Below are 19,633 nucleotides of genomic sequence, written 5' to 3' on the forward strand. Positions count from 1 at the left end.
TGAAACTACCACGCCTGATGAATACCTCAAACACTAGGTGCAAATGGCATCTCTGCACTGTAGGGTCTTGTCAACTTCTTGCAACTCTACTGCAAAGATTGATTACTTAACCAGGTGTCTGTCTCCATTCATCGTGAAAACAATGTCAGAGCATGCTGCCAAACTATAGTTCTGTCCTTTTCTCTTAGGTGGTGTATGCGTTAATAGTTTCGTGTTATTCCTAGTTATAGCTGTAAATATAACTATATATTCTTCTGAAAATGTAATTATTAATTGGTGTGGTACAAAAGCCTGCGTATCAGAGGGAGAAACTAAGGATTGCATTCTGTCTTTCATGGCTAATACCATCCAGATTTAGAGGATAGTGTATTTTAAGGAGGAGGTTGGGAAGGTGACACAAAACGGGAACTGTTTTGGATAGTTTGTGTACCATTAGGTTTTGAAAAGGTACTGTGAAAGGGAGAAGCAAAGACTCGGGTAGTAGACTTGTTGGAAACTTTGTTCCTGATATACTGAAACTTCAAAGATTATGTGCCTGTCTTGTATACGGATTCAGTTTCAAACAGCTGTCCCCGTATTCTCATACAGATGGTGCCGCTGAAGAGGGCATCTGGCTTTCTAAATTGGAAAAGATACTTGTAGTTGACTAGGCAGGATTGTCTCAATTTCTTGCATTAGAGACTCGTTTTTCAAAGTAAGAAGTAAAAGAAGATGAATTTCAAAGTTGGTTTTTTTTTTTAAAAGTACAGTAAATACCCTCCTCTGTATACCAGTGACCATCTGTGTGGGGTGATGAAGAGTTCTTACAATGGCAGATTTTTGCCTTCCTACTGAAGCACTTGTCTTCATCTGATCTAATACCAACTGGGCGTGCATTTTTGTATTCCCTGTAGAACTATATTGAAAACCTGTTCAGTATGTAACTTCTTTCCATAATGTTCGTCTTGTCTGAACCTGAGGCTCTGGGGCTAGGTTCTGCAATAAAAAATGTTGTGTGGGTTCTTCTGTATACTGTATATTCAGAATTCTTGATTTTGTTCCCCATTCTGCAAGTATACAGGTTTAATAGTTAAAACTATATTTATAAATGACAAATCCTGCACTTTACCCATTATTTTTGTCTTTTATAACAAAACCTGAAACTTTGCAAATAAAAATCCCCTTCTTTTCTGATGATTGTTGAACTAGTATCGGTGGTCTAGTCTTGGTGGCATTTTAAATAAAAATAGCAAGAATAGTAGTGACTTTTAAAGTCATTTAAAGTCTCTGCCTTTATTTGGTATTCCATGTGCAGTGGTTTGGTTGGTTTTTGAAACCCTTACTCATAATGTAGTTGCTGGATAATACCTTTCATATTTTAGGCATCGTATCTTGCAATGAGTATGTGTTGTACCATCTGTTACTCTGTAGTTGCAGTCAGAGGAATGACCCCATTGTTAATTAACTTTTTGTGAAAAACCCTGTTGTGGTCCATTAATTAAAGTCTTACATTGTAATTTTTTAATTAAAGGAAATAATTGTGGTTGATACACATTTGTAGTATTCTGTAAGGCTACAGTAGTGGGTATTTTGATTTTATTTCTTGTCTTTTCTAGAATATTGAGTGGTTTTCCATCGACAAATTACCATGCCACAGAAATGATATGACCCCAAAGTCCAAGCTGGGTTTGGCACCAAACAAATTTTTTATGGCAATTCCCTTCATCAGGTATGTTTAAGATGAGGCAAATGCTGGGCCACTGTCTTTCAGAGAACTTTAACTTCTTTAGATTTGATTTAGTAAGTAGTTTTTGTTGTACTTCCGTTTGTTCGCAGGCCATTGAGGGAGTGGATTGCCCAAAGATATGGAGATTCCTCAGACAGTGACCATGGATTTCCATCTACAGGTAGCACACCCTCTAAGCCCAACTTGGAAAAAGCTAGGTAAGAACCAGGTCAGTTTAACATCTCTGTATCTTTTCTATAAAACATTGGTCATACAAAACAGCTTGTGCTTTCTGTTTCTCTGAGTATTCATGTTCCAGTAATAGAAAGGGTTGATTAAAAATAATTTAAAAAAATAAATTTAATAATAAAATTAATTAAAAAATATAATAAATATATCATAGAACTTTGAATAGGATGGTAAGTTAGCTGACTTCATGATACACTTTCTTGTTAAATTCTTATGTGTCAGAACTGAGATAATTTTTTGAGTCCTGTCTATGGGAATCCAAAACCAGAACCTAAAACAAGCAGGTATCTTATTTTGCTTTAAATTCAATGCTTTTGGCACATCCACAGAGGAAAAACAGGACTTTCTAAAGTAGTGTTGTGAAGTGCTATCAGAAGTAGCTAGCTAGATAAAACCTGCGGGGTAGGGGAACAAGTGCTGCTGGCTTTTGATTCAGCTGAGCAAAAAGTAGTAGAGCAAACTTCAAAACCTGTAGTCCCAAAGAGAAGGCTGTGCTCCAGTAAGTAGTCAGGTCACTCCTGACACTAACAACAGGACAAATGCGAACATGAACATAGCTGGCTTTCTATGCAGAACGTAGATTTCCCACTAGCAGACAAAACAAAATTTGGTGGATGCAGTGAGCAGCATTACAGTTTCCACACTAGGTTACTTGAGCTTGCCTTCCAGGCTGTTCTTGAAAAGCAGAAAACTCCTTCATATTTCCCTTCTGCTATCCGTAGGTTTGAAGTTGTGTTATACACTCTTTTTCCTGTACTAGATCCAAACTTCGCTGTAGTCAGCAGATGCTTACAGATGGCTTTTCAGGAGAGCAGTGGGTGAAGCCGAAACAGCCACAGAAGCCATATAGTCATCCTGAGGTGTCTGAAGCTTTGAAAATAAAGGTAGGTTGTTTCTTAGGGAAACATAGGCATCTGGGCTATGTAAAATGCATGCCTTTGTTCGTAAGGGTTGCTCTCTGAAATAAAAATACTGAATTTTGTCACTATAGCATGCAAAAATAAAAATATGGGGGGGGAAAAGAAATACCCAGGTGGTAAATCTGAGAATCCCCAGGATATCAGGTGGTAGTTGTGTTGTTTCAAGTATGGATAGTAATTTCTACTCCCATTTTGGTGTCCTTCATGTACCATTTTGAAATACTTTGGGTACCTCTAGTATATATGCATCTGTGTATGGGAACTGAACTGGATTTATTGTGTAATACAGTGTCTGTAATAGTGCAGGAGAGACTGAGTAACAGCTGATGACTCTCTGTAACTAAATATACACTCAATTTAATTTCAGTGTGCTTCAGTTAGTCTACAAAAAATACCATTTACATGTTTTGAGGTTATTTAGAGGAAAGTTTTAACTAAGAAGTAGGAAGTGTCAGTGCAATGGCATTCAATGCTGCCATTTAAACTCTTCTTTTTACTACATTTTGGACTTAATGACAGAGTCAGTGCTTGAGGAGCAACGGCAGAAGGCAGTATCAAGATGCTTCCAGCCAAAAGAAGCGGACAAATGGAGTCCACAGTCAACCAGTTAAGCAAAACCATACCTTGGTAAGAAACGTGCAGTGGCTGTCTCATTAATGGTTCCAGTAATGCTTAAAAAGTGTTCAGGCCAATGTCCTGCTGAAAGAGAGTGCATATCTATCAAAAGTATTTAATCAGAATATTTCGTATGTATGTGTAGAAATATGGTGTTTCTTACCTTAGTATATGTATACATCTATAGACAAGCATACCAAGCTTCAAAATCTGCATTTTGGAGGTAAGTCTTATTTTAGCAGTTGAAAATTTGTCAGCTGTTTCAGTAGACAATTCTTCAGGTTTCCAGGTTCCATGTGTAATACATGCCTTATTTAATCACGTATGATGTATTATTGTAAGCATGGAGTTTTGTTATGCAAAAATTAGATACAAAGTGGTATGCAGATGCTTATTATTTCCCTTCTTTCTAGCAAAAATGTTGAGGTGCAGGCTTGATTTGAATGCTAGATTCTCATAATTTTTTAATCATACAGTACCACTACAGCAGTTTGTAAATTCCAGTATGACATTCTTTGTTTGTAGCGTTTTCCTTGCACTAACTAATTTTATTTGTCCCCATAGTTCTGCTGGCTGGGAGAAGACTCACTGATACATATATATATTTTATATTTTTTTAAAATATATATAATGTCTTTTTGACACACCCTCTCCCCCACCCCTCATTCTTTATGGCTCTTTAATTCTATTTTGTTGGCTGTTGTGTAGCAGTGAGCCCCAGTTCTCCATGCAGCTCAGCTGGCTTGTCCAGGCTTTAGTTTTTCGTGTGTACTGGCTGTAAGATAGATTTTTCCCATTCTGGCTTGTGGTTATTACCTTCTCTCTGTTTTTCCTGTAAAAGTGCAGAAACCATAAACTTTCATCCTGTAAAATCCTCACTGTAGCCAGAAATAGTTAGGTGGGTTTGGATCTGAGAGCAGAAGAACAAAAAGTCCATTGACTGCCTAGAAATTTGGGTGTATAGAAAAAAACTGTAATGGGAATGTGTAGGATCTTGGTGAAAACAACTGGAACTGTTAATATTCCACAGTTATTTTGTAGGCTCTTTACAGACTTTGCTAAATACTTAATTTGCACTTTCATAATTTTCAGTGTTTTTGAAGTTTCAATATTTCATGTCCCAGTGATACTTTGCTAACACAATATGGAAGCCAGGGAACTCTTAATTCACACAGAGTGCAAAGGGCCATACTTTTCTCTGTATACTTACAGCAGCCTACCTGGGGCCAAAACTTCACTCTTCCCTGGAGAGTTCTAAGTTTGTGTCTATAATGAATGCTAATTTAATTGGCAGTATCAGTGTATTTGGAAATATTTCCCCTTGCTTTTTGGGACAAGCTGATCGAAGAACAGGCTTATGTATGTGCAGTTTTGATTCCACACCATCCTGTGCAAGACCTTTCTAGCTTAAAACATTTTGAAAGTACTCAAAAAATTTTTCCCTGAAAGCCTGCATTTCAAAAATGGTTTGACTGTTAAAAGGTGGCATGCTTCTGAAAGACTTGTGAACATGAAGCATGCTTACCACATAAAGTAACATGACAGGATTAATGCAGATACAGTGGGAGGCGAGTCTTAGCAAATGTAACCAGCATGCCTTTTAGCTGATGCTTAAGCTATACCCCTAAGAAATAGAATGCCATTTCTTTATGATGTGTGTAATGTATGGTCATTCTTTTAACCAGAAATGTGAAAAAAGGCTTAATCCAAGAAGACTTCAAGATAACTTTGAAACAGGCAAGTGAAGTCTGAATTTTCATCTGTTGTCATGTGTTACAGACTGAAGGTACCTGCATAATGATGGTCAAGGGTTTTTCCTTGTATGCTAACCTACCAAATGTTACAAAGCCATATTACTGTTTATTTTTTTTATTTGGCTAACTTTCTGTGCTGCTTCATATTGCTAGTGCAGTTCTTCTCCTTAATTATTCAGGCTGTCATATTATACCAGGTGGCTGAGTAAAAAGTAACTAAAAGCTGGTTTATGAAAATAGCATTTGAGTGAACACAATGTTGGTAATCGGGTGTTGGTTCAAGGGTTTCTGTCCTGCTAGTAATAAGCTGCAGTTGATACTGGACTGCTCTGGAGAGTGCACATCGTTCTTTACTTACTGCTCAGAAAATAGGGCTGTATTTCTTTCCTCCTTATTAAGAAATTACTTGCAAAACAGCACCTGTTGGTAAAACTGGCTATTCAAAGCATCTTCAGATTGCTGTGACACTGAAGATTTGTTCTAGCGAATAGGTGCCTTGTAAATATGGCAGTTTGAGCTACTACCTTCTTCTGTTTATGTCCAGAATAATTTACAATTTGTCATAAATATTAATTGAATTTGCATTTGAGGTATGGCTTTGTATTGTTGTTGATACTCTTATTTATCATGTGTTTAAAATTTAATTTTCTTTTTTTTCTCTTTTAAGCAGATGCAACATATGAGATGTGTTGCTCCAGTGAAGACCCACTGCCAGAACATGTAGAGGGGCATTCTGTGGCATGCAATGGCCATTACAAATTTGCTTTCTCATCAAGAGCTTTCTTGAGTTTCAAGTTTGACCATGATGCCATAATGAAAAGTTTTGACCTCTGACAACTAACTGAAGAGGAAAAAAATCAGACTTGCCTGTTGCAATTGAGGGGGTTTCTTATCCAGCCTTACTCTTTCTCAGGAGTTTGTTTTGTTTGTTTTTAAATGCAATGCAGGGACTGACTGGTGGTTTGGAAGGGTTTGTTCTCTTTGCAGTATGGGAGTGGCATAGTCAAGTGTTGCACTTTAAATGCAGTATAGCCTTTGTCCACAAAGTACCTTTCCAGTGTTCAGTTCACTTGTTCCTAGTTGTGCATTAGAGGGCATTCTTTCTTTTTTTTAACTTGTGTGGTTTATAGAATGTCATTGACTTTTTTCTTTTACCTGCTGGAGTATACCAGCTTGCTAAACCTTTAACTGCTCTGATGTAAATTAATGGACTTGTTAGTCATTATTGTGTAGTACATTGCAATATTATAGCAGTGGCAACGAAACGTTCTCAGAGGACTCTGTCCTAGTGATTTTTGAAACCAAGTTGCACATTTCAAACCTAGCCTCAGCCTGTCATCCTTTGTCTTGGTTGCTTGCCTAAAATACCTTCCCTCTTTCACACAGGTAGTTTCTGTTGGCTTGCAATCAGTAGTACTTGGAGTCAAATCTATTGCATGTTGACTTCTTGTACCTATTCTGCCTCTGTCTTCAGAAAGGATACACAAAACAGGAAGAACTTAGCCATTCAAAGTGTCTAGCTTCAACTCTTATGCACTGTCCCCAGCTGGGTAAGAAGAAGTTGCAAAGTTTTGTGTTATCCCAGTTGCAGCTGATTTCAAAAAAGGAAAGCTTAAACTTTGTCCGTGAGAGGTTCTGTATGAATGTAAGTAAGCCTCTGTAGATCTCACTGAGGAGGAAGGCAGGTGCATACATAAAAGAGTCATTGTGTGACACTAAATGGCTTAATCAGGCTTGCAATAACTATTCTAAGTGTGTCCAGTATTGTATTTTGTGCTGTTGTCCTCAGATCTCGTGTAGTGTATAATCTGTAGATATCCAGTAGTACTGAATTGCACTTGCAGTTAGCATTTAAATGATGTAGCCTCAGTCATTTTCAGCTACAATGCTTTCTTAGTAAAAATATCAAAGGGGAGGGGGGAGGGGGGAGGGGACGGGACACAAAAACCCAGTAAGAGTTGAGGTGACAAACTTAGATCACCTTCATGATTCAAGTTAAGGGGTTTTGAACATGTGCTTTACAGCTGAGAGAAATGCACTGAAATAATCAGTTATAACAGCTTGTGGTAGCAAGCATGTTGTCCAAGATTTAAAAATGGACTTTTCTCTAAAATAAAAGTAATTGGTAACTTCATAGCTTGAATGAACTATGCCCTTGTCTCATCACAGTGTATGCTCATGCACTGAGCCTTTATGCAACTCGTGTGTCATCCAAAACCAAAATCCTGGTCTTCCTTCAACCACCCTACTTCATCTACCCTACCTGATGATGTTACCTAGTGGTTTTCCTTAGAAACAGGAAAAGACAGCTTTAAAACTTTCTCCTGGTTTATTTATCTTCCTGGTGTCAGGTGATTTGGGACTCTAATGCTGTAATAATCTTGGTGATAGGAACTCTGGTGATAGGATCAGTCAACAGGAATAACAACAGACTGTAGCATTTCCTTCTGGGGGACGAATCCTGAGGGCCTTGTCTTTCAAGACCAAATCCTGAAATGGCTCAATCTAGCTTTTGTCTCACTTTGTTTAAAAAAAAACAAAAACAAAAAAAACAAAAAAAAAACCACCAGAAAACAACAAAACCCAAAACCAACCCATAAACACACAGCACCACCACCCCACCCCAACCCAAGATATCCAAAGACTGTTCAAAACAGTAAATGAACAGTAAATGGCAAAGAACAGTAATTGAGAAGGTGGGATAATGCTGGAGGAGGTTATGTTACTCAGCATCAGGTGAAAACTAATACTTAGTTACTTCTTTAGTGCACGTAGTTGATTTCCCAGCAAAAGTGCCTTTACTCATGGTGAGGCAGAAGTTTGTATTCATACCCTGAGGCTGCTACTGCCTGTGGAGTTAAGAAGACTCTCCTAATCGGGCTGTGGAAATCTTTAATAAGTAAGTTGACTTCTCAGATAAGAGTTATATTTCATCTAGTGCTGTGTGAAAAAAGGGAGATGTTGACGAAACAGTGAACTTGGAGCTACTGTCAACTGTTAGGGAAATTGTGTCCCAGGCAGAGGAAGTCTTTAGAACAAAGCAAGTGTGTCCTATGAATAGGAGATGCTGACTGCCCTCTATATTCACTGGGTCATTTTTTTCTTAGTGAAAGATTAGTTTGTTGTAAGAGAAATTGGTTGTTTTGTTAAGCAGCCCAAATTTGGGCTTATATGTATGTCATGATTTTAGTAAATCTAGCCTTAATGTGAGTTGCAAATAAATGTGATAAATATGCAATAACTTCTTTGTATGAGGGTACTGTTTCTTGTAGTAACATTGCTTTCAGCTTTCTCAGTAAGGTTTCTAAGAAAAAGATGTAAGCATGGTGGCATGTGATCTACCTTATGGCTTCCATCATGCCCTGCACTGTGAATATTTTAAATTGTTTACTATTGTTTATGTTCTTATTTTGCCATCCTTTTATAATTAAGTATATTTCTAAGTTTAAAAGTACAGTTTACATTGTCTTCTAATATAACAGTGAAGAAATAACAAGTGAGACAGAGAATTTGGTTCTGTGAGTTTTTATTTTATAGGAGCTAGACACAGGGGAATAAGTAACTCTTTGCATGTCAGACTCAAGAGCTGATGTCAAGATGCTTGAAAAACAAACACTGCTCAGTTTGAGAATGCTTGCCGGTATGGGGTTATTCAGATTATGAATGGTCATTCAATATTCTTGAAATTAAAGAACTCATGGAATAAAAAGACATTTAACAAAAAAACCTACAAATGTGTGTGTACTGGGAATCTAGTACTAGTTTGCAGTTTTTAGTAGTACATAAACTCTCTGCTTTAGTGTGAAGTTTTTAGCATCTCTTTCACAGAATGCTCTAAACTTTGAACTTGGACTGAAGAGTGATCTGCCTAATTGAATGATGGATGGTCTGTGCTGAAATGCTGTTAACTTCAACTTCTTGATGTACATGCATGCCTTCAAAAGTTGCTGTGAAGTCTGGAAATGGTAGTGGGAAGAAGAGGGGAAATAGCTTTATTTATTGCACATTCAAAGTATTTTTTTAACACAATATAAATTCTTGAGACCAAACTTGCATAAATAGTTCCTAATAATATGTTGGGCCTAGTCACTGTTCCAGGCTTCTGTGCTGTGCTCTAACCTTCCTGATTTACAGTTGGTGATTTGAGGACAATATGGTGTTTCTCCTTCACTGTTACAAATGTAATAGTTCCTTTTAAAAATAAGGCAGGCTTTAAGTTTAGCTGTAGGAATAGTCTGAGATTTGCTCTCAGACTACAGTTTCAGACAAGAAATAAATTTTTTCTAACTTCTAGCTACTATAGTAGCATTGCTTTTGTTGATCTGCAGTTTATAGCAGCAGTCTTGCCATCCTGGTGTGAAGAGCAAGAATCTACATGAAGGAATCCAAGCTCTACTACCCTGCGGTGCAAGATGGTGGTGCTGCTCCATGGGTGACTGGCTGTTCAGTTGTTGGGTCAGTGGCTGTTTAATCGTCAGCTACCTGTTTTTTTTATAAATTCTGAGCAACAGTGTTCTTTTTCAGCAGTAAAGTCAGGTGCCTTCTCTTTTTAAATCGGGAGGTGATGTGACAGGAACCTAAAATGTGACAGGAAGCTCACAATCATTGCGAACTTGTAGAACAGCCTCTCTTGTTGATTTTAAAATCAGTTTATTTACAGAAAATGTCTTGCACTTAGTGGTGCATGGTAAATGTAAATGGTGCAAAACTGGTACTTATACATGTCACCATAATTTCAGATTGTTTTTGTTATTACAGTATTTCAGCTTTTGAAGCAACCAAAATTATTTAAGATATGGTAAATTTCTACAAACTAACTGAAGGTGTTTTTACAGTAAATTAGGCTTGGAATGTCACTACTCTAGCGTAATAGGTTTTTGTTCTTACGCATTTATAGCAGTAGTGTAGTTCAAGAATGAAATTAGGCTAAATGCTAGTATTTGCACTGTTCTTAATTCTGTACATAAGCACTGATAGATGCAGTAGGACTTGTGCTGTGTGTGCATTTCACTGCTTCAAGTAGATTGTCAAGATGACATGTAGCAATTACGTTGGCCATATTCAAGATTATACAAGAGAAATTATTCTGGATTAGTAGTAGTACATTAAAAATAAATGCTTGGGGTTTTGCTTGTCTTTTTCCTGAAAGTATTGGTTAAGCTAGACTTAACCTGTTGTATAGATTCAGCTTTACAGAAACCCTTACCTTTAAATTGTTCTCAGTTCTGGGATACTTTTGGGACAAAGTAAAATTCCTCCTTCAATACTTACAGGAAAAAAGGAAGCTTTTAAGTAATTATCAAAAGTTCACAGGGTACAGAATGTTTAAATTTGAATAGGTAAACTGAAGTTTACTGAAAAGTGTTGAATATTTTGTCATTATTAAATATTGTTGATCAGAAGAACTAGCTTCTAGTTTCCATTATGGGTTACAGCTCAGTGCCTTTAAGAAAGTGGTTATAGCTCATGCAGCATTAATAGTTTTAAAACAAGGCCTTTACAGCTTTTTAAGAATAGATCCTGGAAAGTTGGTTCTCTACAACACACTTCCCACAATGAGAAACTGCAAAATTTTTTTCAGCATGTTTGAGCAAAATTACTCAACTAGGGAGATGAACCATTTAAACCTTACTGGTCTGGATACATATTCTTGTTATGCAGGAAAGGTATACAAAACTGCATGATAAAGAGCTCTCAACAAATATTTCTCAAGCCTATACTTAAACCAGGATCTTTTAAGTTCTACTCTGTCTGCATGGCACTGCAGTTTATCGAAGCTGTACTCCAGCCCTGAGGAGCAGCTTAGCTGGGCTTGCAAAGCGCTCTTCACATTAAAACAGCAAAACAGACTCCACAGAAGAAGGTGGGGTCTTGTTCATTAATTGTTACATAATGCTAGATTGCTGTATGTGTTCCAGGATGCAGGCTGACTCAGGTGTTGCTGCCTGAAGATAACACTTACCTGTGCAGCACTGCATGCCTCACGGAAAATAGAGAGCCGGTGTTACTATATAGCTCATGTGTGAAGGGATATATTGTCTTCCTGTTTGTTTAAAACTCTTCACCTGTTTCCCTCAGTGATATGTAAGTGGCATATTGGTGCTAATTAAGTAGAAAGCACTTGGAGCTAATAGCGTTAAAACCATGTGAAGTTACAGATTTTATTCTATTTCCATTATGTTATCTTGAAGAAAGTTTGCATTAGTCAACTGTTCAGTTTTAGTAAATAAAATCTGTAATTATCTGTTAACATCTGCTGTACTGATGACTGTGATTTTGTTATTCATTGATTCAGGAACTGAAGCACACCATTTAAGAGGCTATGACTAAATTGACATTTTCTTCTCTACTGTAATTTTTCTCTAAAATTAAATGACTTTATGCTGAACTTCCTGAAGTACTGAAGTATGAATATAAGCATTGCTGATCAGTGTGGAATGTAAAGCCTGTGCTGCAGGTACAGGTTATTCTTTCACTGTAGAATGTTTAAATGTTGCCTTAAGCCAGTCAGCAGCACTGATTACATACAGTGCCACGAAAAAAGTACTATTTTTTGAAGTCAATTGTAAAGGTGGACAAGGGGCCTACTGAACAGAATGGAAAGAAAAAACACCACCATCAAACTTTCTTAAAAGGTATTATATGTACTGGAGAAAGGAAGAATGTGAACTTCTATCAGTGCTTACAAAGTATTTACTAAGCAGCAACTTTTTTTGTATTTTTTTGTCCATATAACTTGTTATTAAAATAACTGGACATGTGGAAACTTTGTGTACCCTTCTGTTTCTATGAAGTGTTCACTGAAGCTGTACTGGCAAGTACCGATGTTCCTGCGCTCAGGTAAAACCTGTGATCAGATCTCCAGTGAGTTCTTATCAACTTTCCATGTCCCTATTATGGGAACTTGCCTGATGGTGTCATACATTATTGAGGGTTAGATGGTATTTTGGAGAGTGTCTTTGTGCTACCTTCAAGCAGACCCATTCAACAGTAAGATGATTAGGTGTGGTAAAGCAGCCGCCAAGGCAAAGAAACAGCATTAGAAATTTATTTAGAATATAAGAACATTTGTAAAATAAGTATTATAAATGCCTCTGTATAAATAAATGCCGTTTTTACAATTCTATATCAAATAAACACAAAACAGCTATATTACAGCAGCTAGGAAACTAAAAAGCAGCAATACATTTAAAGCTAATTCAGTAAGGGGAAAGTTTCTGAAATTACAATGTATGGCAGAGTGTTAAAGGAGGAGAAGATGCTAATAAAACCAGTAGAACAATACTGACATTAATGCAAACTTAGTCACATGTGCTTTGCAATAGCTAACAGTACATTCAAGCTGGTGAAGATTTATACATTTAAAGTACTTTTTTTCTGGACACACTGTGAAATACAAAGTTTCATGCACTCTGGTGACTTAGAAAATAAAAACCCTCAACACTGAGTGAACAATTTAGGTTCTGTTGGCAAGAACCACCTATTTTTCTTGGTTTGCAAATGTATTATTTCTGTAACAAGTGTTAAGTGAGCTAGGTTGCTGTGACTCAAGGTGATTTGCACATGTCTATATGCTGATGTGCTGGTACTTCAAACAGTTGCATAAAAGTTTTTTTGGCAATCTCAGGGTTGGTGCCATTTTAACAGATGCACTGAAGCTGCAGCTAATTGTTAACATTGAAGAGTTTTCACAGTAACAGTAAACCTTTTACCACTTCCCTACTGGCCTTCTCCAGTATGGCAACAAATAAAGCAGTAGCTGCTTGCTTAGGCAAAGCAACTGGTGGGCTGGCAAACCAGCTACTGCTGAGACTGTATGGTACCAGTGTTGCTTTTTCTTCTGTAAGCCCTTATGGGAAGAAAAGAGGAGTGGCTTACATTTACTAATGATTTGTTACTTGCTCTAAAACACTTCTAGAGCACAGCTGGCAGGGAAGATTTCAGTAAAAGTAGAAAAACAACATTCACTTCATGCAGAATCAGCAAATCGTTTAGGCTTGAAAAAGGCACTGAGAGACACTACAGGTTTTATGTCTTTAACTCCAGGTGCAACTTACGCTTTCTAGATTTGTAGCTTTATTTTAAAGACAGGTTTCAATGCAGATGTTTTAAGCTCCATTGTATTATGTTTAACAGCTTCTCTACCTACCAAGAAATAGAAAAAACCTGAACCTAAGAGGAAATCCAATGCAGCAGTGGTTTCTAGTCACCTTAAGTGAAAGGTATTTCACATGGAGAGTTTGAGATGACCTCAAGTTACATGGGTGTTTCAGGTGCAAGAAAACAAAGCCGTAACTGCATCATTTTGTATTTCTTCAGAAACAGGTGTGATCAACTACCCCTGAAGCTTACAGCAAAAACCCCACATTCCTGTTGGTGAGAAACTTGTTGGCCAAAAAAAACCACCCCCGAAAAAAACGGTAAACACTATAGACAGATACTTGGGAAAACCATAATGATAGTAAGAAATCAGTGTGCCTGCCTGCTCCCTCAACAGACTGGTTTGCAAAAATTTCCATTTGCATTATAAATAAAGAAGGGTGATTATCTTGAGAATGAAGACTGATCAAAACCAGTCCCAGGGCATCACTACCTACAACTTAATTTTGAAATCAGCATTGTTTTAACTTGCTATCGCAATCAGTCATGTGTGATGTTGGCTTTGTAGCTGATGTATCAGATGCTAGAGAAGCAGGAATCACTACTGTAAGAGAAGAAGAAAACAGCAGCTACGGTAATTAGAGATGTCATGAACACCAACTGCTACAGTTTCAGATGTAACCAAAATGTAACAATAATGCTGTATTCTGAACATGAATTCCCACAACCATTTTGACTGCCTGGCCTAACCCAAGAGTAGACAAAAACAGTTCAAGTCCTCTAAAAACACTTCCTTAGCACTAGAAATCTGAGGAATAAATGAGAGAAGTTACCATAATTCTAAATGCACTAATAAAACTTGAGATGCAATTTGACATGTAAAGCAAAAAGGATAACAACTGAAACCAGACTCGCTTGAAAACGGAGCCTGAAAAATACAAAGCAGAGGTGTAACACAGTTACAGGTTAACAAAGTGAATGGAATCTAGTATGGCATGTTAAACATGGAAGCTGTTTTACCTACTTGGTCAAAAAGAAGCAAATTCTGAATGAAACAGGTGCAATGGCAGACTCCTGTATTTTGCTCCCTAGAGAAATCAACCTGATTGCCATGCTTTGTTTAATGTTCATTACCATAATAGGCCAACATTTTCAATTCAGTCAGTTTGATAATACAGTAACATCATGTGACTTAAGAGAATGTTAGCAGTTAACAAAAGATAATCTAAGAAGCTGTATGAAAACTTCACCATTCACATTTTGTTTGTGGCTGTATATCCATACACCTACACATTTATAGTTTTGTGCCTATGTATTTAATATTAAACAGGTACATTCCTAGTAAGTACCTTTTTTGGTCAAAACAAGTATGAAAAGAAGACATTCTACCTCTTGATCACAGAAAGCTGTTATAAGCACTATACGTGTGACAAAAATGGCCCAGCTTCTTAAAGAAAACATTGGCTATAATGTATTAGCAAGAAAAAACAAGTGTTTCACAAATTGCAAACACCATGCAATAAAAATACTAGGACGTTTCCTATAATTTCTTACCCAACATTGGCACAGACTACCTATCTGTCATGGGGAAACTCACAGTCTTTAGTCCTCTTACAAACTGTAAGAAAGAAAGATACCATGTAGTTTTCAGAGATGCAACTAGCGTTTCTTTTTTTTTTTTTCTTTCCTCAAAGCAGAAGGAGTTTTCCTACCTGATCTGCATTGTGAGCGACAGTACTGCAAGTACGGTGCAAAAATCCAGGCCAGCCTATCCCCTTTTCCACTCTGCAGCTGCCTATTTAGTCGATTTAACCACAGCAGCCAGTCTTGAGGGTACAAGACAGTTGTGCGCAGAGGGAGCTCAAGGAAGACTCTCAAATGACCTCCAAACTCCCCAAATTAAAACCTATTAACATGAATTATTTCACTATGTGACACTGTCGCCCATGGGACATAGATAAAATGGAAGAGAAGCTGTATGAATATAGACATAATGACACAGACAACATACATAATTATAGCATGATAATTCAGGCACTGCCATTTTACATTATGAAACAGTCCTTAAGGTTAACACTTAAATTATCCCCATGGCACCTCTCCGGGATCCCAGAGAAGGTGCTTAAATGTGTCAGTGTTGACAGTCAGAGCTTTTAGTGTTTGAAGCTACCTAGAAGTCAGCCTCCAAAAGATATTTGTAATGGCACTAAGCATCTTTGAAAGAGATGCACTTAAAGTGAAGTTTCATTGGTGTGTGGTCTAGAGTTCTCTTCCTCTAGTAAAGCTATTCTTTGCTTGAGCATCCTTACTTGTGTTTCATGTCTCTCCACCATGGCCATCATTTGCGATTCCAGTTTCTTCAGCTTGTTTTGATGCTTTTTCTTTGCTTTTTCATAAGCTGCTACCAAGTTGCTGTTAGAAATACAAGGCAATACAAGGTCAATCAAAAAAGCTTGCTCATAGCAAATGCTCCAAAAATTCACCCCAAACCCCCACCTTCAGGGAACTCCGAAGTCTGGGTGCTAATCAATGATCTTCCTAAAACTTACTAGTGCTTTAAAACACATTAGATCCAAATCCAGATTAATGCTAATCTATCTTTTCTAGGGCAAGTACAGACATTTACCAGTAACCTGGTCAGTGAAAGCATTTTTAAACATGGTTCAAAGAGCCAGCTAGAGGTTGCTGGTGATGACCTTGCAGAACACTTACTTGTGATATAATATTAAACATGTTATGATTTACAAAAACATTGCATGGCCAGAATCTGCTTACAAAATCCAGCAGAGATTTTGCATTTTCCATTTGAAAAAAATGAACAGCTATATTCAGAGGATGGCATCTTGTGCTAATGTGTCAGCTGCTGAGTGTCTTCTGTGCCTTCACCTTGACTCAGTAGGAAAGCTTGAGATGGGTACTGCTCCTCACCAGAAGGGCTTTCAAGTATAATTTACTAATGAAAATTACATTGTGAGTGATAAGCTCCTTGCAGGAAGGGCAGCTGCAGTCCACCATGTTCTCAGTCCATCCAAACACAGTGCTAGTAAAATCTATTGAGTGAGCAATAAAATTTGTGTGATTATCAAAGCCAGTTTATTAATAAAGAGGCTGGAGCCAAAGAAAAAGGAGCAATTTTAAACAAAGTAATGGATTCATGAATGTGGCTAAATGGAGGTTTTTTGTTTAATAATAATGCATTTATTAGCAACTCAGTTAAGATTAACCTGTTTTCCCCCAATTTGTTCTTATCTATGTAGTTTTAGTGTCCTGCATGAGAGGTTTATACCTTTCCCATCTCTACCTATAACCTTAAAGAGTCAACATGTGTGAACACAAAGATCCAGAAACTGCTCATTAAGGTAGGGGGAAGATTACAGTGCATTACCAGAACAAAGCAGAAAAGAAAAAGCCCAAAACAAAATAAAACCCCAAAACCAATGGTGCATCCATCTACCGGTAGATCCTGTACCTGTTTGCCCTTTTAAGGTCATTAACAAATTCTGCAGACTGCTGATGTCTGATTTCACTGCTCTTCGTGAGTCTCTCCAAAGCACTCACTAACTCTTGCACTCTAGCTTTCAGTTTCTTCTCCCTAAATCAGGAGAAAAGGAGGGAGAAAACTATTTTCCAAACAGGAACAGTACTTCAGCTTGAAAATGCATGAATGGTTGTCTTGTACTGGGTTGACAGGCTGAAAATATTTTCCTTACTACTACTTGGATAATACAGGAGGTAGTTCTAACATTAACCTTTTCTACAGATTGGTATTTATAACATTCACCATTTTAGGTTACAGGATCAGAGATGCAGCAGACAAAAGAGAGAACAAACCTCTCTGGTGGATCATGGTCTTGTATGTATGTATCAAATCACATTAAGAAATAATTACAAAGATACATTAAAAAAATATTAAGAATACCACACACATGCCACCTACTGTGTGAGATAGCAAAGAAAAACAGATATCATGGTGATCATATAGGAATTTTAATTAAAAATAGCATACCATGATTGCTATTAAAGATCATTTACTAAACAAACTTCTTTTTACTTAGAAATTAATATAGAATCATAGAATAGTTTGGGTTTCAGGGGACCTTTTAGGCCCATCTTAGTCCAACCCCCTGCAATGAGCAGGGACATCTTCAACTAGATCAGGTTGCTCAGAGCCCTGTCCAACCTGACCTTGAATGTTTCCAGGGATGGGGCATCTACCACCTCTCTGGGAAACCTGTTCCAGTGTTTCACCACCCTCAGAGCAAGTCCATTGATTGCAGTTACTGCCTCAGATTTACCTGAGTAATTTATACTACAGTCCATATTACAGTAGGTTGCTAGGTTTTTTTAGGAGCCAGCAAATCCAGTCCATGTGGCAGTAGCAAACAGAAAACGTTAAGAGAGAGGAGTACAGACAGAAAAGGGCTGGCACAAGAAATACAGAATAAGAGAGCGCACAGGCATTTTCTTCTATTATGTACTTTTTTTTCTTTTTTTCCAAATAAGCCACAGTAGTGAGGTTTAAAATGTTGATAAAGTTACCAATCTGACCAGTTAAGAAACAAAGACTAACTACATGAAGCATGCCCCATGAAAGTAAGGTACCTTATAATTTGTGTTAGAAATATCTCCGTGAGGGAAACAAAAAGCAAATAAGGCAGAAGTTCTGGGGAAGGGTAAACATCACAGCTTGGGGTTTAAGCTGGCTTTAAAAAGCATTTCCCACGGCAGGTGAGCATGTGGCGGGTGCTTCTTCGTGGGGAGCTCCCTGCTGCATAGCCCACAGCCCGCTCCTATATGGATATATGACCATCCCACCTCTTGTGCAAGGGTTCCGATGTGGAGACCTGGGAGCCTGTCTCTGTGACCCATCCTCTAAGCACAGACAGCCCAGAGAGAAAAACATCAGATTTGAAAAAAAAGTGTGGGTAAGAATGACACGGAGCTGGACTAAACTGGGACAAAGTTAGCTCTTGCAGTCTCAAATCTTACACTTCGGCACTCTGCCTGTATGGAGGCGTTTGACTGTGTTTTGCTGCCTAGAACTGCTTTGCAGTGATTCCCTTTCCCTCCTGTTTCTGTTGCAGTGCTTCTAGGTGAGTAAATTGGATTTCACTTCAATAACGTGACTACAGGTAGCTCCCACATAAGCTCACCGAGACTGAGCCCCACGGGAATGAATACCCTAAAATTTGTGAAGGCTTCCCCAGCTCTGCACAGACCACACTGGATGCTCCTCAAAACCCATGTCACCAACCTGCAGTTCCGAGGCTGGTCTGGCAATGGCAGCATTTTATAACCAGAGACGAGGACAGCACATGTGGCACGTTCCACTGTGCTCGGCTTCAGCAACAGAAGGGCTTTCACAAAGTCAGCCGGGGAAATATTCCAAGTTAGCAGTTTATCCCGACACGCTGCAGATGCTGGTTTACTGGCCAAATTAAAAAGGATATAAGAGGGGCCTTGTTGATGAAGAACCGTAAGTATTCTTTAAGTGTCCTTTCATTAAAGTAACACAGTCTCAGTTTTCAAATTGTGCAATCTTTTTCCCTAGCAGCTAAAAGCTCACTGCCATCCACCCCAAATATAATATTATTTTTTTTTAATATTCTATCTTAGCAGTCAGAAAGACTCAGCACAGTCTACGGTCAAAATCTGTGTTCTGCAAAGAAAATGGGAACAAAAAACATTCCAGGTTTTACTCGCAATAGAAGATAAATAAGAACAGATCAGACCTGGCAAAGGCAAGACCCATTCTCTAACATGTGCGTGGCACTATGACATGACAGAAAAGAGTACGGCAAATTTAGTGCTTGTCTGCTCCAAAGGAAGGAGGCTCTGGGGAAAGCTCAGCAGCACTGTGACCTAACATGAACAGCAAGTCCAATGGAATAAACTTTCACAGTATTTGGATGGGGAGAGAAAACCAAAAAAATCACATGAGGTTGTTTTAACATGACTTGCAAGAAAAGGTATAGCTGTGAAAACACTGCCTGCAGCTCCATGGGAGAGAACCCTGCAGGGCCACAGCTCATTGCAGATGAGGTCCTTAACACAGCTGCTGTAACAAAAGCTGTGTGAAAAAGAAACACTGTGGAAAGACTTGGAGGAACTTGTTGTGCATGGTAAAATCTGGTTGCTGCAGTGACCATTACCTGATAAAACTGTTACATCGCCTTTTGTCTGGTTTTACACTCTCACTTTTCAATGAGTCATGTTCAGTCCAAACTCAGCTAAACATCAAGAAGTATTTCTTTACATTTGGCCTACAACATCCCTGTCTTGCTGCTTGC

General features: G+C 38.0%; 2 protein-coding genes across 8 annotated transcripts in view; one reads left to right on the forward strand and one right to left on the reverse strand.

The window, feature by feature from the left end:
- Nucleotides 1-7,377, forward strand: part of DCP2 (decapping mRNA 2) — a 32,479-nt gene extending 25,102 nt beyond the window's left edge. For 2 of the 5 annotated variants that reach the window (XM_080371240.1, XM_080371238.1), the window contains 6 exons: nucleotides 1,596-1,708; nucleotides 1,816-1,923; nucleotides 2,715-2,838; nucleotides 3,394-3,501; nucleotides 5,175-5,226; nucleotides 5,914-7,377. In XM_080371240.1, coding sequence (XP_080227366.1) covers nucleotides 1,596-1,708; nucleotides 1,816-1,923; nucleotides 2,715-2,838; nucleotides 3,394-3,501; nucleotides 5,175-5,226; nucleotides 5,914-6,077 — 669 coding nt within the window. In that variant the 3' untranslated portion in view covers nucleotides 6,078-7,377. Of the gene's footprint in view, nucleotides 1-1,595; nucleotides 1,709-1,815; nucleotides 1,935-2,714; nucleotides 2,839-3,393; nucleotides 3,502-5,174; nucleotides 5,227-5,910 lie in introns of those variants that run through there. The other 3 variants (XM_080371237.1, XM_080371239.1, XM_080371241.1) reach the window with 2 other exon arrangements.
- Nucleotides 7,378-7,777: 400 nt separating this feature from the next.
- The window catches only part of MCC (MCC regulator of WNT signaling pathway), a 715,741-nt gene continuing 703,885 nt past the window's right edge, over nucleotides 7,778-19,633 (reverse strand). For all 3 annotated transcript variants that reach the window (XM_080371226.1, XM_080371228.1, XM_080371227.1), the window contains 2 exons: nucleotides 16,813-16,935; nucleotides 7,778-15,755 (listed from right to left, as the gene is read on the reverse strand). In XM_080371226.1, the coding sequence (XP_080227352.1) occupies nucleotides 15,575-15,755; nucleotides 16,813-16,935 (304 nt within the window). In that variant the 3' untranslated portion in view covers nucleotides 7,778-15,574. The remainder of the gene's footprint in view (nucleotides 15,756-16,812; nucleotides 16,936-19,633) is intronic.

The sequence above is a fragment of the Falco punctatus genome, assembly GCF_963210335.1.
Source record: "Falco punctatus genome assembly, chromosome: Z".
Classification (NCBI taxonomy): Eukaryota; Metazoa; Chordata; class Aves; order Falconiformes; family Falconidae; genus Falco; species Falco punctatus.